We start from the raw sequence: 16,189 nt of genomic DNA, 5'->3' as shown, positions 1-16,189 counted from the left end.
AAAATTCTCATCTCTTCTCTATTTTCTTTCTCTAAATTATAATATTACATAATACTAATATTTTATAACAATATGGTTAATTTAATATTTAGTGTTAATATTGTTATTGAATCAAGAGAGAGAATATATAGCATTAATTGTAGGATAAAAATTAACTGCGTTGTTTACTTTGAAAGATATTGATATTGAATTAAAATAAGACTTTTACAATTTTGAGAGAGAGAATATAGCATTAATTATGGGATGAAAGTTAACTATTGACTTAACCTTAGTTAACGTTAAAAAAATTAATAATATACCTAATAAATGAAAGAAAAAAAAAAATCATGTAGCTTAAATTTATTGGTGGGACAGGGTGGAGGTCGGCCTTGAAAATATATGGGCCCAAGACGAATTAGATTTTGGGCCCTCAAATATATATATAAAAAAAATATCAAAAGAAGAGTGTTATGAGATTTGAACCCATGACCTTAGACATTATGTCATCCACCTCAACCAACTAAGTTATTTGTTGCTTATAATACACTTAAATTTTACTTAAATAAAAGCCTATATAAATTTTTTTGTTTTTTTATTTTGGGCCCCCGAAAAGTGTGGGCCCTAGGCACGGGCCTAGCCCGCCTATGCCTAGGGCCGACCCTGGGGTGGAGACATGGTTTTTTGGACAGAAGATTTTTTTCCCATGTTAAGCTGCTCAACCTAATGTGACATTTTATAATGGCTAATACGGATTTTTTTTCCACACGAACTTTGACATGTACCAAATCATGCCCCTTGAATTTTTTTGGCCATTAAAAAATTCCCCCAGAACTATTGAGATTGTAAGATTTAAGGACTTTTGTCTAATTTCATTCAATTTTACTATTTCAGTGATTGTTTATGTACTAAATCATGCTCCCCAGACTTTAGTATCTACCAAATCATGTCCCTCGAACTTTGATATGTACTAAATCATACCTCCTAAACTTTCATCCATGTTAGAATTTTTCTACTAAAATTGGACAAAAATCCTTAAACTAAACAATCTCAATAGTTCAAGGGGCATTTTTAACGACCTTAAAACTTCAGGGGGCATGATTTGGTATATGTCAAAGTTTGGGGGGAAAAAATCCTAATTAGTCTTTTATAATTGACTAACATTTTTTTATATTATTTATTAAATTTAAAAATGTGAGACTCGATATTAAAATATACTAACAACAATTTGTCACTTTTTATAGCATTTGGTACCTTAAGGTATCTCTTAGCATTTTAATTTCTATTGGCTTGGATGGTTGGGGTTTTGGACTGGTAAGCTCAAAGGGTACTGTAGTGGTATCTAGCTCCCTTTTGTGAATCACTGATCCAAAAATATAGCACGAGATTTAAAAATATTTGGCTAATTTGATGATATAGTTTTTTCTTGAGGGTCCCATGGCACCTTTAGGGGACTCGAAAACATTAACCAACTATTTGGTATCGGGACTCAGACACTTAAGTATGTCCAAACTACGGTTCATGGGGCCGTACGAGCGTTTTTACCCTAGAGACCTCAATCTGCCAAGGAAACCAACAAGGACTTGACTCATTTGAGCATGAAAATACTTAAATTTGTGCATAAAGTCAAAATGGCATAAAACTCCCATGGAATAGAGTCCATGCGCCCACTGCCATATGGAGATGGCAGTGCTCTCCAATTTTTTGAGAACACTGCCACAAGGAGATGGCAGTGGTCGTCACCTACAAAGCACTAAGGGAAAATTGTCAAAATGTATTCCCTAAACACCAAGGAGTGCAACACAAGTGAAAGAACTCATTTCTCACCAAGGAACAAACATAGACGATCACTCCCATCTTTGTGGCACAATGAGTGGCAATGGTCAACCATAAGGAAGGGGGATGAGATTTCTTGCCAAAAATATATTTTCACCAATAATATATCAAAACTAAGTGAAAGAAACCATCAAGTGGTATAAAAATATATATGCACAAAATTAATAAATTATACCCATATAAAAATTAAAACAAATAGATATTTAAAATAAAAATTTACATATAAGGGAGAATCGGAGATAGAGGAGGTGACAGAGCAGTGGTGCCGGAGTGGGTAACTCTATGTATTTTCTTTTATAGATAGATAGATAGATAGAGAGAGAGAGAGAGAGAGAGAGAGAGAGAGAGAGAGAGAGAGAGAGAGAGAGAGAGAGTGGGGGAAAGAGTGAGAACAAAAAAAGTGAGAGATTCGAAGATAGAGTAGAGAGAGAGAGAGAGTGAGAATCAGGGAGGGGAGAGAGAGCTTCAAAAACCAGAGAAAATGGGGAAGAAGGATCGTCTTCCCCAATTTATTTCAAAAAAATTTACCAGCGCAATTGGTTGTGCCGGTTAAAAGAAAAAAATCCCCTAAAAAATATAATGCATCATTTCACTTTTACTTTTACCAGCATAAATATGTGTCAGTAAAGGTTACCCTTTCACCGAAAAATTTTCCACCTACTTTTTTTAGGCTTTTTTCGGTGCATATATGCGTCAGCAAAAGCCTAAGCACCATTTCACTTTTATTTTTACCAGTGCAAATATACACCGATAAAAGGTTTCCCTCTCATAAAAAAACATGCGGGAAACTTCCCACCTACTTTTTTAGGTTTTTTCCAGTGCATAAATAAGCTGGTAAAAGCCTTAACATGTCGCCAAAAGATTTTTTCACGCGGGAAATTTCCCTCTAATTTATGGGACCTTTACCCGACGCATTTATGCACTGACAAAAGTAAATAATTCACTAAAAAAATTTGTGCCAAATGGCTATTAAGTTTCTAGGTTTTGAATTGCGTCGGTATATGTTTCCTTTACCGACGCAATAGTGCGCTGGTAAAAGTAATGCCCAAATAAATTTCCATTTCCTAGGATCCCCTTTCACCGATAACTTTTACTGGAACATTTGGCCAAATGCGCTGGCAAAAGTCTTATTTCTTGTAGTGTAAGGCCGAGATGATATGTTGAGGCTCCTAAGGCCGAGGTGATGCATGCTGAGGCCCTTTGGGATGAGGTGATGCATGTCGAGGCTCCAAGGTTGAAATGATTCGTGTCGAGGCCCCAAGGTCGAGATGATGCGTGTTGAGGCCCCAGGGCTGAAATGATGCATGTTGAGGCCCCTATGGATGAGATGAGGCGTGTTGAGGCTCTTAAGGCCAAGATGGCTTAAAGGGTTATGGGGGTGTTGGCTTCCTACCTAGGGACAAGATGGTGTACCAAAGCTTGGTTGAGATCCCCAAAATGGTGAGGTCGAGATGCTTATAGGGCATAGATCCATGGTGATGAGGCCTAGGTGAGGGAGACTGAGGTGATAAGGCCTAAGGCTATGTTTGGTAGGAAGGAGAGAGTAGGATGGATGGAGAGTGTAGAAAGGATGGAGATGATATTTGTTCTCCTTTGTGTTGTTTGGTGTTAGGAGTATATGGGGAAGGATGGAGAGTAAAATAAATATTAAAATTACTATTTTATCATTTTTAATATAATTATATATTATTTTTTTCAAGAGTAGAAAAGATATTTTGTATAATCTTTTTGTCTTTTTCTTGAATTCTCCCATGTTAAGAGGAATTAAAAATAATATGTTTGGAAGGAGACCCTCTCCTTCTATCTCTCCTCCCCATTCTTCTCTCCCTCTTGCCAAACAAGAAGATTTTCCAATCCCTCCATCCCTCCCCGTCCCTCCTTCTCTCCCCTCTACCAAACATAGTGTAAGTGATGATGAGATTCTCAAAATAGTATTAAGGTGATAAAGTGATGATGAGGGACATTTGCCCTGGGAAGGTGATTAGACATGATGTGACCACCTAGGTGCCTAGGTGATTAGAGATGGTATCACCACCTAGGCAATTTTTTTTTTTTTTGATGAATCAGAAGATTTCATTGCACAAAACTTTTATTTACATCCTAAAAGCACCAACATTGGCCTCAATAAATCTATACAATTATTTACAAATTATCAAACCACTCTCTATCTTTAATTTTCACTTTTTGAGGCAACACAAGCATTGTTCTAGTTTTAACCACCTGCTGTAGCCGCTGAATTAATTCCTCAACTTTGGGGACTTTTATTTGCCAAATGAGCTCATTCCTTGCCTTCCAAATCAAGTATACAAGTGCTGCAATACTTGAAGCTTTGACATTTTTCTTGAATTTAGTTTGCTTAGCTTTCCTAACTGTTTTGAGAACTGCCTGCAATGTATCGGCCTGAGTTCTCCACTTCAGCCATTTCTTCACCTGCACCAGACAAAGCTGGGAGAAAACGCACCTGAAGAACACGTGTTCAGTTGTTTCATCATCACTGTTGCAGAAGCTGCAGACTGGAGAGTCTATAACACTAAACCTGCATAAACGTTCTCTGGTTTTCAGCCTCTGCTGGATGGCTAACCAGGTGAGAAAACTGTGTTTCGGGGTGTTGATTCTAGCCCAAACCTCATTACACCAGTCCACCTTTTCATGCTCTTGAACCAGTACCCTATAACCTGTTGCAATCTTATACTCTTCATTGGAGAATTCCTCATGGTTCAAAGATTGCTTCACTAAATCTTTGATAGACACCAATTTCCTCCAATACCAACTACTACCTTGGGGAGCCTTGTACTCCCACCAATTATGATTTTTTATATATACACAATGCACCCATTTCACCCAAAGATTATCCTTTTTATTAGCTACAGCCCATATGTGTTTAAACATGGCAGCTATATTCCAATGAGCAATGTTCAAAAGACCAAGCCCACCTTCTTTTTTCGGGTAGCACAACTTTTCCCAACCAACAGCTCCAGCTCCTTCCATTAAGCTCTTCCCTGTCCACAAGAAGGATCTACAAATTCCTTCTATTTCTTTAATGACTTCTTTAGGGAGAACCATGATTTGACTCCAATACATATGAATTGTACTAAGCACAGAGTTAACCAACACCAATCTCCCAGCATATGACAGATTTTGGGTTGCCCATACCTGTATTCTTTTAGTTATTTTTTGAGCAAGTGTGACACAATCCGAGGCTGCAATTCTCCTTGCACAAATGGGAACTCCCAAATACTTGAAAGGAGCATCCTGCCTCGAGAATCCTGTCATGTCCAGCACCCTTTTAATCTCGCTTTCCTCCATTCCACTGAAAAAAACAACAGACTTACCCTTGTTTGGCGTTAAACCAGAAGTGTTTGTGAATAATTTGAGCCCTTGCATCAACAAATAGACACTTTTAAAGTCTCCCCTACAAAACAACAGCACATCATCCGCAAAACTAAGATGGTTTAGCTTCATTTCTACACTTCTCTCATGATACCTGAAATCTGTTTTCCTTCCAATCTTGCTCATAATTCGGCTTAGATATTCCATGCCCAAGACAAAAAGCAAAGGGGACATTGGATCTCCTTGCCTCAAACCCCTTTTTGCTTCAAAGAATCCATGCATGGATCCATTGAACATTAAGGAGTATCTAGGCGTTCGGATACAAGTCATGATCAAACTAATGAACTTCTCCGGGAATTCAAAAGCATGTAACATTTCTTTCAAAAACTCCCAATCCATTGTGTCATACGCCTTTTGAAGATCAAGCTTGATCATACAATTAGGCTTAGAATCCTTCCTACCATAATTCCTAATTAGATCTTGGCAAATCATGATGTTATGAGCTATATACCTGCCTTTAATAAATCCTCCCTGGTTTAGAGAGACTAATTCAGGCAAGATGTGTTTAAGTCTAGAACAAATCAACTTGGTAGCCACCTTATATAGCACATTACAACAAGATATAGGCCGAAAATCACTCACCTTATTCGGGCATTTAATTTTAGGAATCAAGGTAATGACAGTTGAGTTAATTTCTTTTAGCAGATTACCTGACTTCAAGAAGGAGGCTATTGCTTCACAAGTTTCACCCCCAACCAGATCCCAGTTATCTTGAAAAAAGTAACTCCCAAAACCATCTGGCCCCGGACTCTTCACCCCTGGAATGCTAAACATAGCTTCTTTAATTTCCTCATTGGAAAAATCTGCCATCAAGTTTGCAGCATGTGTAGGTGTTATCAATGGTCCCTCCTTCATGACTGAATTTTTAACCGTCGTCCTGCCTACCATGCTTGTCCCCAATAGATCTTTGTAGTAATCTATGAAAGCCTGAGTAATCTTCTCTTGTTCATCTACTCTTTCACCTTGAGCATTGACAATGGAGAGAATTCTATTTTGCCTTGATCGGTCCTTGATACTCGAATGGAAAACTGATGTGTTGGAATCCCCATTTTTAATCCAAATGGCCTTGGATTTTTGTTGCAGAAAAGAGATTAGTGCTTTATGTTTTCCAGCGTACTGCTCACGAACTGCTTTCTCTTGCTGCATTAATGTTTCATTCAACGGGTCCAGGTTCAGTCTTCGTTGACACTCAGTCAAGAGCTCCTTCACCCTCATTTCTTCTCCCTGTATATCAGCAAAACCAGACTTGTTAATTGCTGCCAAAACAGGTTTGAGTCACTTCAGTTTAGTGACTAGTTGATACATTTTAGTTCCCACAACCGATCCCTTCCAACTATCCCCGACTTGCCTTTGGTAATTAGGAGAACTCGACCACATTCGAAAATATTTAAACGGTTTTCTACCACTTGGGAGTGATGGGTAAACCGTCAATATTACGGGGGTGTGATCGAAGAGTCCCTCCTGCAAAAATAGTGCCTCAGCAATCGGATATAAATTCAGCCAACTAGGATTTGCCATAACTCTATCAATCTTAGAGTATATTCTATCATCTCCTTGTTGTCTATTATTCCAAGTAAAAAAATTCCCGCCATATTTCACATCTTCTAATTGGCACCTGATTGTACACTCCCAAAAAGCTGTTGGTGTAAAATGTGCTCTCTTCCCAATTCTTTCTCCCTTCTCAAGAATATCATTGAAATCCCCAAGCACTACCCATGGCTCATTTGATCTCAAACCCTCTAATTCTTTCCAAAGAAGCCTCCTATCCTCTTCCTTGTTAAAACCATAAATAAAAGAAACAAGAAACTTGTTCCTATTATCCATGGTTGTAACCGAAAGATGAATTATTTGGCTTGAGCAAAAAAGTATGTCAACTATGTAACTCAAAGGATTCCATGCTACTAAAATTCGCCCCCCTTTATGCCAAGCATTATTTGCCGTAAAACACCAATTGGAAAACATTCTAACATATAAGGCTCCAAGACTCGAAGCCTTAACTCTCGTCTCAAGGATACCAACCAAACCGACATTATTTTTAGCAATAAATTGCTTAACATCCATTTGCTTGTGTTGATTGTTGATTCCCCGGACGTTCCAACTTAGAATCCTATCCATTGTTTAAAGGAGGTTCTCCCCCTCCTCTAGTTAATATCTCTTCATGCACTTCTTCAGTCACCCGATCCTCTTCCTTCTGCAATTCATTTTCTTCCTCATTCTGTAAACCAGTATACTGGTTCGAGATAGATGCTTCAGTAGGAGCTTGCTTATTTTTAAGCTTCCAACCCTTCACCACTTGCTGAAACCCATCTGCATCTTCCTTAGGCAGTTCAGTCACTTGTTTCTTCACCCCTTTCACCACCCATTCTTGCTTTTTTGCCTCCTTCTTCCTACAATCATCCGAACTATGTCCCATTCCTTTGCAATGTTTGCACAGAATACGCTTCCACTCATAATTGACAACCACAGACACATCATTACCAAACTCATTCTCAAAATAGATCAGGCCAGGAAACTCTTGCTCCATTGAAACTTCAATAAGGATTCTAGGAAAAAGTAGCTTATCCCTTTCCCTAGTAACCTCATCAACCATAATAGGTTTTCCTAGCTGCCCAACTATTTTAAACAATGATTTCTGCCGCCAATACTTCAACTCTAAGTCCTCTAGCTGAATCCAAATAGGAATGGTTCTAATATCCTCTTTCTTAACATTACAATTAGGATCCCAAGCCTTCATAATGACAGGCCTCTTGTTAAAGAAGATATAACCCCCAGCAAGAATATCATCTCTATCTTTAATACTAGTAAATCTAATGAGAAAAACACCATAAGAGACCATACCTATCTTATCCACTTTGTCCTTCCAGATCCGTCGTGCAAAGCCTTCCAGAACTGCAAGAGGTGGATTCGCACCAAGAACGTAACAGACAATAGCCGATTTCCAGTATGCAACCTCCTCCTCTATGTCATCCATTGTTATCTTCACTTTCCCCTCTCTGTTTGAACTCTGAAAAGCTGAATCTAGGTTGCGCATCACTGGCTCTGCTCGAAGAACCGGAGGCGTAGGCTGAATTCCTTTCGAGATAGAGTTTTGACATTCCTTAGTAGCAGCTAAGAAATAGCCAAAATCTGCAGCTACCTCATCTTGTCTCTTTAACATTCTCAACGATGACTCCGGTGAAAGGGGCGGCTGTTCATACCCAGCAGCTCCTACTCTGTCATCTTCATCATCCGAAAATTCAACTGGTTCAACCCCAAGAATTTCCTCCATGGATTTAGTTTTCTTTACATCAGCAGTCGAATTCGGACCTTTCTTCTTATTCTTCCTGTTCGAGATTTGCGATTTCTCCACATTCTTGGACCTTGTTTTCGCCATGGCACCAACTCAGAGAGTTGCAAGGAGCGAAGAGAGAGAGAGAGAGAAAATCTAACTTTAATTAACTGTTTTTACTAATCACCTAGGCAATTTTTTATCATTTTCTTTGCTAATTTTGCAAAATCATGGTATAACATATTTCATTTCCTATTTTCTCACCTACTTTCCTAATTTAGTTTCTCTAAGGTTTTGTAAATATATATTATTTACATGAATAATAGAGACAATTCTACTCATCATTCTCTACAATTATAACTATTGTATCGGTATAATCCTAAATTTATATATACAATAAATTAAAGACACTTAAAAAAGTTAAGCGATTAGAACATACATATTTTTATTTTTTCTCCTCTCTAGAAAACTATTATTGCTCATGAGTTAGGATTTAACTCAAAAGCATTATTATGTGTATACTATCAGCTTACATTGATTTTTGTGTGTAGTTGTTGATTTGGAAGATCGATTTGGTGTGAGTTCGATTACCGTTCTTAGATACAACATACGAAAAATAGTGAAGAATCTTGATAATTCATCAAGGGGTAAATATTTTATGTTCATTTTTTATTTCTGATTTAATATACATACACATATGGGGGATCTAATCGTTTGGTATAATGATAATCTATATTAAATGCTTACGATGCACACGTAATTTAGTATTACAAAATTAACATTTTGTCTCACATTGCTTGTGTGAGTGATTTGTGGAATTTATATTACACACACCATAACTTTTAAGCCTTAACTCCACTATAGGGTTTTGGTACTTGAAATGCTAAGGGCGCTACATCATAACTTTTAAGCCTTAACTCCAGGTTTTGGTACGAGAAATGCTAAGGGCGCCTTAAGGTGTCATGTACCACAAGAGGTGACATACTATTATTGGTGTAATTTAATATCGGGTCTTATATATTTTGATTGAATATATAATATAAAAAACGGCTAACTACAAACAACATGCCACATTGATATGAGGTGCCGAATAGCAATGCTTTTTTGGTAATTGAATAAAGAGTAGTTAGTGTTACCGTCAATTTCTTAGTCAACTTGAGTGTCCAAAACTACACGTCGAAATATGTTTTTTAAAAAATAATTCGTGGTTGTAACTAATAGGTTTTTGGATAAATCTTACGTGTGTGATTGAAATTTATAAAAGAAAAGAAAACTTGTATGTCTATTTTGTGAGATTTATATTACATTAAAAATAGTTTACACGTTCAAAAAATAACATAGCAATGCAATTTAATATTCGATCTGGCATATTTTAGTTCAATAACTATATGAAAAATGAATATAAACTTCAAAGTATTAGTTCCATTAGAAAATATAGAAGTCATGCATACCCATTATTCGTAATTGGAAAAAGGAAAAGGAAATAAAAAGACAAACAACTTTTCTTCCTTCGTATATGTCCTACTTTTTATATATTTGGTTTTCCATCTTCTTACACATATCCACACACAAATACTTACAGTAACCTCAGCTAATAACAATGGAAAATCATCATCGACTCCCACTCATCCTCTTCTACCTCCTTCTTCTGTTAATCTTCATCACCCCACGGCGCACGTTAGCTTCGGACCCTTCATGTCGAAACATGTGCGGGTCTACACAAGTCAAGTACCCGTTCGGAACCGGCTACGGCTGTGGCTCGCCGCGTTTCCAACCATACGTGACGTGCGCACCTACCGACGACAACCGAGACCACGACCACCTCGTCCTGACCACCCACACCGGATCCTACCCCATCACCTCCATATCCTACACCACCTCGACCTTAACCATCACCCCACCATCCATGTCCACCTGCTTCAACATGCAACCCTCTCAGTCCAACTTCGGTCTGGACTGGCCCAGCCCATTCCAGCTCGGCCCATCAACTTTCATCCTCCTCTCTTGTCAACCCCCGACCTCTTCCCTCACCGTCAAAGATTCCTCAACCGTCTGCGACCCCAACTCCCACCTCTGCGCCTCGATATACACGTGTCCCTCCGTGGTTGCTCTAGGCCTCCCGCTTTTCCCGCCGACAAACACGTGCTGCGTGTACGCGCCGGCGAATTTGGACGGCAAGGATGAGCTAAACCTCCGCAAAATGAAGTGTTCAGCGTTCGCCTCTGTCGTTTCGCTTGGGGATTACGCCACCGACCCTGCCAGGTGGCAATACGGCGTCACTTTGGGGTATAATAACGGCGTTTTGGAGAGTAACGTTGTGGAAACCAAGTGCAAGAGCTGTGAAATAAGTGATGGGGTTTGTGGGTATTCTACTACTAATAGTGATCATGATCATGATAATTCGTTTCTTTGTGTATGTAAAAATGGACTCAATACGACGACGGATTGCAATAATGGCGCTGTTCCTTATTATGCTCAGGATGCATTTTGGGGTTCATCAGTTTCTTCTTTACCCACCTGTAAGTTTATATTTTATTATATATATTATATATTTACCTTATATTATTGTCATTTGAAAAATAAATTATCTCAACCAATTAATAACGGAATGCATAAATTTGTTTTTAAGTTTGATGCTTTTGGGATATGATTGAAGCGTTAATGTTACGTACATAGATCCGCACCATATTCCATAGAGCTTTTGCCTTAAAAAAAAACTAATTTTGGGAATAAAGCTTAGCTTTTCATACGTGGATAAAAAGGCACAAACTTAATGTAGAAGTTACTATATACAATATATTTATTTATAATATAAAAGAATGGTTACATATAAATGTATACCATTATGTTCTTCAGTACTTATTTTTCACATTAAGCATGTTAACTTTATTTTATGATAAAATTTCAGGGAAATTTTGGTATGGTATTTTGGCTGGCATGACTATCTGCATGGCAGTTTAAAAGATTAGATGGAGTCTGGAGATGGGCTTCCTTTAAATTTGCTTGTTTTCACTCTGTTTCAGCTTTTGTACAAAAGTAGTTGTTTTGGAAATGAAATGTGTGTAGTTATTGATTGATCAAATTGAAAAAGTAGAAAATAAAGTAACGCACAAAGCATCTTCTGCTGTTCAAATGGATTTTAACGTATATATATCCACTTGTAGGCTTCTTTTAAAGCCACATTCTTGTAGACGATGTCATGAAAAGAGAGTTTGAATTGGTAATTACAATGTTATTGTTTTAGTCATTCTTTTTCTTGTATCCAAATCGTGTTATGTACTGGCGATTAGTTTTGAATAAGCTGTTGAAATATATAAATATGGACTCTGACGATAAATATTAAATACGTAGAAAAGCCCATACGTACATTTAAGTAATTTACAAACGCCAATATCATCCCAATCCTCTGCTTTTATAATAAAAAAGAGTTACTCTAGTCTAGGCAAATTGTATCAAGAACCAGATTCTGTGGCCAACCCAGCAACTTTTTCGCTCCACCCAAACCAGAGATGGGTCTTAATTCATACTTTCTCTTTACTAACACACTTTCTAGTATAATAATTTAGGTATACACCAGTATTTCTAAACTTCGAAATTAATCCATGATTGGGCGAACGTGGATTTGTAAAATCTAGATTTTGCTTCAACTTTTGAACCTTTTCAGTCCAACTTGTGGCCATTGATGTTGTTTCCCTTTGCTGGCTTAGAAGGAGGGAGTGGACCAATGAGGAACGAGTTAAAGTGTTTGTACATCTCTTTTGGCTTCTCTGCGTTTATGGCATGCCCTGCATTTTTTATGACCGCTAGTTGTGCATTCTCACCAATGTGCCTGCAAAAGGGGTGAATTCAAACTCTGTTTATGGTCATAATGCAAAGCATTTCAAATATAAATTATAACTCTTTATGGTAAAATATTAAAGGAATAGTTACATTATTGTTCAATTAAAAACTCGGTGTACCTCTCTAATCGGTATGCTAGCTCTATTGGGAATATCCGGTCGTGTTCTCCCCAGATAATCAGAGTTGGCTGGATAAAGAATAATAATAAAAAATGACTTAATTAGAAGATTCTGAGAAAGAGGAACTTTCTGGGATTTTCATTGTTAAGATATAAATTTCCAAAGAAGGAGATAAAGCTGTGGTAAATGTTTATAAATATAGTAGAAATTAAAACTTATAATAACCTGTGTAATCTTGGGAAGATCAGACATTTTTCTGTCCTTGTGTAATGCATGGACTAGTTCTTTCCTCTCTTGAATGTATGATGTGCACATGTACTGCCAGGCAATCAAATTGATAAGTTTTAGACAGAGCATGCAGTAAGAAGAGTCAATATTATTATTGATCAGATTTGACAAGCCAAAGCTAATAGTTCTCATATTTTAGTTCTATTTTAAAAGTTAGACAGGTAGTCAGTACAAGAATACGAGAATGCAACTTATAATGCGCTATTGCTAACTCAATAAAACAAGTTGCCATCATAAAAAGCATAATGCATAATTAAAGCTGTGGTCCACCATCCTAGTAAACAATCAGCTTTTTTTAAGGAAAAAAAAAACTAAAGCAAAAGTAAAGTAGGAAAGACTAGAGAAGAGGAAATTTTTATGCCTGAAAACGTTAATGAGTTCAATTGTTCCCTTGAAATAATAAGATACATGTTTAATTTCCATAGGTTTTATAGGTTAAAATAAGATCATAATTTAAGCAACTGCTGTAGAACTCTCATGAAGCTTATCTCTATGTGGGACCAAAAAAAAATGAGAACATTATATTAAACTAAGTTGTAAGTGTATCCTATATGCTTTTCCTTTAACATTGAGGCCACAATTTCTGCTGTTTGAAGAAACTAGGGTCTTTTTCCGAACACCGAAGTGATATGACCCCGGTATTCCGCATGCATGAAATCTACGATAGATTATCTTTGGTGGGCTTCAAAGTAGTTTCACTAGATTTGTTAGCATATTAAAGGAATTTTTTCATAATTAACCAAAAAAAGATAAAATAAAAATAAAAAATTATATAGTTGCACAGATGTTTAGTTATTTTTACGACCAAAAGTTATTTTTTACAAATATTAAGAGTAATATTAATGTTAGAATTTTGTTAATTGAATAAATATTATGATTGGGATTGCTTTCAAAATAAAAATAATAATAGATAAGTATTTTTATGTTTTGTTTTTTGATTAGTTGTGTGACTCTTAAAAAATATAAACATCAGTAAACAAATAGTTAATAAAGATCAATAATATTAAAAAAGAGGCCTATTTAGCGTAAAAATAACCAAAATTAAACCCTACCTACACTCCCAAGCAGGGCCGGCCCTGAAACAAAGTGGGCTATAGGGAAAAAAAAAATTTTGAGCCCTTATGTTAGAAAAAATATGGTATTTTTCAAAATTGGTAAAAAAAATATATAATTTTAAAAAAGGAAAAAAAAATTTTGAACCCCTGAGCTGGGTGGGCCCTAGGCACAGGCCTAGCCCGCCTATGCCCAGGGCCGGGCCTGCTCCCAAGTTCCCAATTTTTTACTTTCATTTAAAATATTTAATCAAAATTTTACTTTTTTTATTTTACCTCACATTTATATTACACCATACATCATCACTTTCTCTATTTTATGCATTCAAAAAAATATATATTATTAAAATTAAAAAATAAAAATATATATAATAAACAAATAATAATTTAGAGAGATGGAGACAAGTACAAAAAACAATTAAAATATAAAATAATAAGTAGATCAAACGGCCGTACGCATTAAAATTAAAATAGTTAAAGATATTTTATACGAGAATTATTAAATTAAATTTTGAGAATTATATGTAATTGGGATACGACACTTTTAAACTGCACAGAATATTTTTGGGATTTAAAATTAGGTATTATACCGAATAATTTAGAGCATTTGACAGAGAAAATTTTAACCTAAAACTTTTCTTTTTAGCTCTTATAATTAAAGCGTCTATTGGAGCTTGAGTAAAGTCAACGTAAGCCAAACCATTATGTACTAATAAATAAACTACATTATAGTACAATACTCTCAAACTGATGTGAACTACTAGAACAAGGAACCCAACACTCCTTAGTCAAAATTAGTAATAGTTTAGTCTCATAGTATTTGTCACCTACTACGTACCTAACACTCAATTCCCATCAATAGAATTTTCCGATCAATCTACTGAATAAACCAATAACTATGATGTTTTTACCAAAATGGTAGCTAAAAGGGTCAAAGCAGTAATAATTAATTACCTCAATATAGTCTCTGAGGAAAAAAGAGGGAATTCCCCTAATGGGCTTGTGAAAAGAGAGCTTAATCAAATCCCTTGCCTTTTCCGTCGTCTGAGGAAACAAAACGTTGATCGAATCATCCACAGTCCTCGACTGAAACATCCCTTCATCCATATCCTTATCCTCCAAACACACCCCGGCGCAGCATAGCACCAGCCGCTCCACACGTTCCTTAAACTGCGCCGCCAAGCTGAACCCCACGAACCCGCCGTAACTGAGCCCCACCACGTTCATCCTCTTAACGCCGTGCGCATCCATAACGGCCGCTACGCATTGGGCCTGGAACGACTCTGACCTCTCGGGTCGGGTCGTGTACGAGTCGCCGAAGAAGAGGAGGTCCGGGACGTAAACGTTGAATTGTGGAGTCAGAAGAGGAACGAATTCGTTCCATTGCCACTTTGCGTTGGCTCCGATGCCATGGATGAGGAGGAGAGTGGGCTTAGAGTTGATGTGGTGGGTTGGGACCCAGCAATGCATGAAAGTACCGTCGCCGAGATCGGTTGTCGATGACTTTAGACCGGCCGCTGAGAACGATCGCCGCAAGAACCACTCTCTGGTGGCTGTGAGACTGAAGCTGCAGCACGCCATTTTTGGAGCTCTGAGGTGTGTTTTGTTTTTTTTTTTTATTTGGAAATAAATTGCACAAGGGGGAAGATTATATACAGACTACAGAGTGTAAAAAGCAGGTATTATGATGAGACTGCCGATTTGGTACCAAAATATTTAATTAAAAATTCGAAATTACTTTAATATTATTTTCGTTATAAAAACAAAAGCAACGAATCGGTTGGCTACAGAGATTCAAGGTTAGTAGATTTTATGGTCGTTAAAGGTAGGGTTCATATAAAAAAGTAGATTAATAAATAAATGAGAAAATTACAGTAAAAGTTAATTTCCACAAAAATTTAATTTGATGCAAATAATTTCTTAACTTTAAAAAACAGCCACCATAGTCCCAAACTCTAAATTGTTGTAGGTCTTCATTTTATATTAAATTATGGTATAAGTTCCTCAAAAATTAATAGATAAGTCCCTAATCTCGAAAATTTGTAATAATAGTCCAAGCTCAAGATTCTCGTTAGTCTATAGGTACTAGGAGTGTTCGCGGTGCGAGTGGTGCGATTTTTGACTACTTTTTCAAACCAACCCGCACATGCAGTTTTTTTAATTTCCCAAACTGCACTCGTACCGCGAAACTAAAAAACCGCCAAAAATGGTGCGATGTGTCACGGGCTCACCTTTTTAGGCAGCAGAATACTCGTGTGGCACCTTGACTTCTCTAAGCCAAGGTCAGCCTTCCAACCATCCGAGTAAACAATGGGCTCATTTTTCGCGCGACCGTGTGCCTCGTGCACACTTCTGTCTCTCGAACAACTCTCGTCGAGTCATGCTCGCAAGCATCCATGAGTGCATCCATGCATCGAGGC

The 16,189-nt window shown here is 37.1% G+C and overlaps 2 protein-coding genes across 2 annotated transcripts; one reads left to right on the top strand and one right to left on the bottom strand.

Annotated features, from left to right (window-relative positions):
* Positions 1-9,922: 9,922 nt before the first annotated feature.
* Positions 9,923-11,717, top strand: LOC115713966 (wall-associated receptor kinase-like 15). The gene is made up of 2 exons (XM_030642462.2): positions 9,923-10,989; positions 11,379-11,717. Exons 1-2 carry the CDS (start codon positions 10,071-10,073, stop codon positions 11,429-11,431), a joined length of 972 nt encoding a protein of 323 aa, XP_030498322.2. The 5' UTR covers positions 9,923-10,070; the 3' UTR covers positions 11,432-11,717.
* A 63-nt stretch (positions 11,718-11,780) lies between these two features.
* On the bottom strand, positions 11,781-15,592 carry LOC115713967 (uncharacterized). The gene is made up of 4 exons (XM_030642464.2): positions 14,724-15,592; positions 12,655-12,747; positions 12,430-12,497; positions 11,781-12,299 (listed from the first exon to the last, which is right to left on the bottom strand). Exons 1-4 carry the CDS (start codon positions 15,348-15,350, stop codon positions 12,131-12,133), a joined length of 957 nt encoding a protein of 318 aa, XP_030498324.1. The 5' UTR covers positions 15,351-15,592; the 3' UTR covers positions 11,781-12,130.
* Positions 15,593-16,189: the final 597 nt, after the last annotated feature.

Source organism: Cannabis sativa, chromosome 4 (genome assembly GCF_029168945.1).
Source record: "Cannabis sativa cultivar Pink pepper isolate KNU-18-1 chromosome 4, ASM2916894v1, whole genome shotgun sequence".
NCBI lineage: Eukaryota > Viridiplantae > Streptophyta > Magnoliopsida > Rosales > Cannabaceae > Cannabis > Cannabis sativa.
Note: the sequence above shows the minus strand (reverse complement) of the source record. Positions and strands in the feature narration are given on the sequence as shown.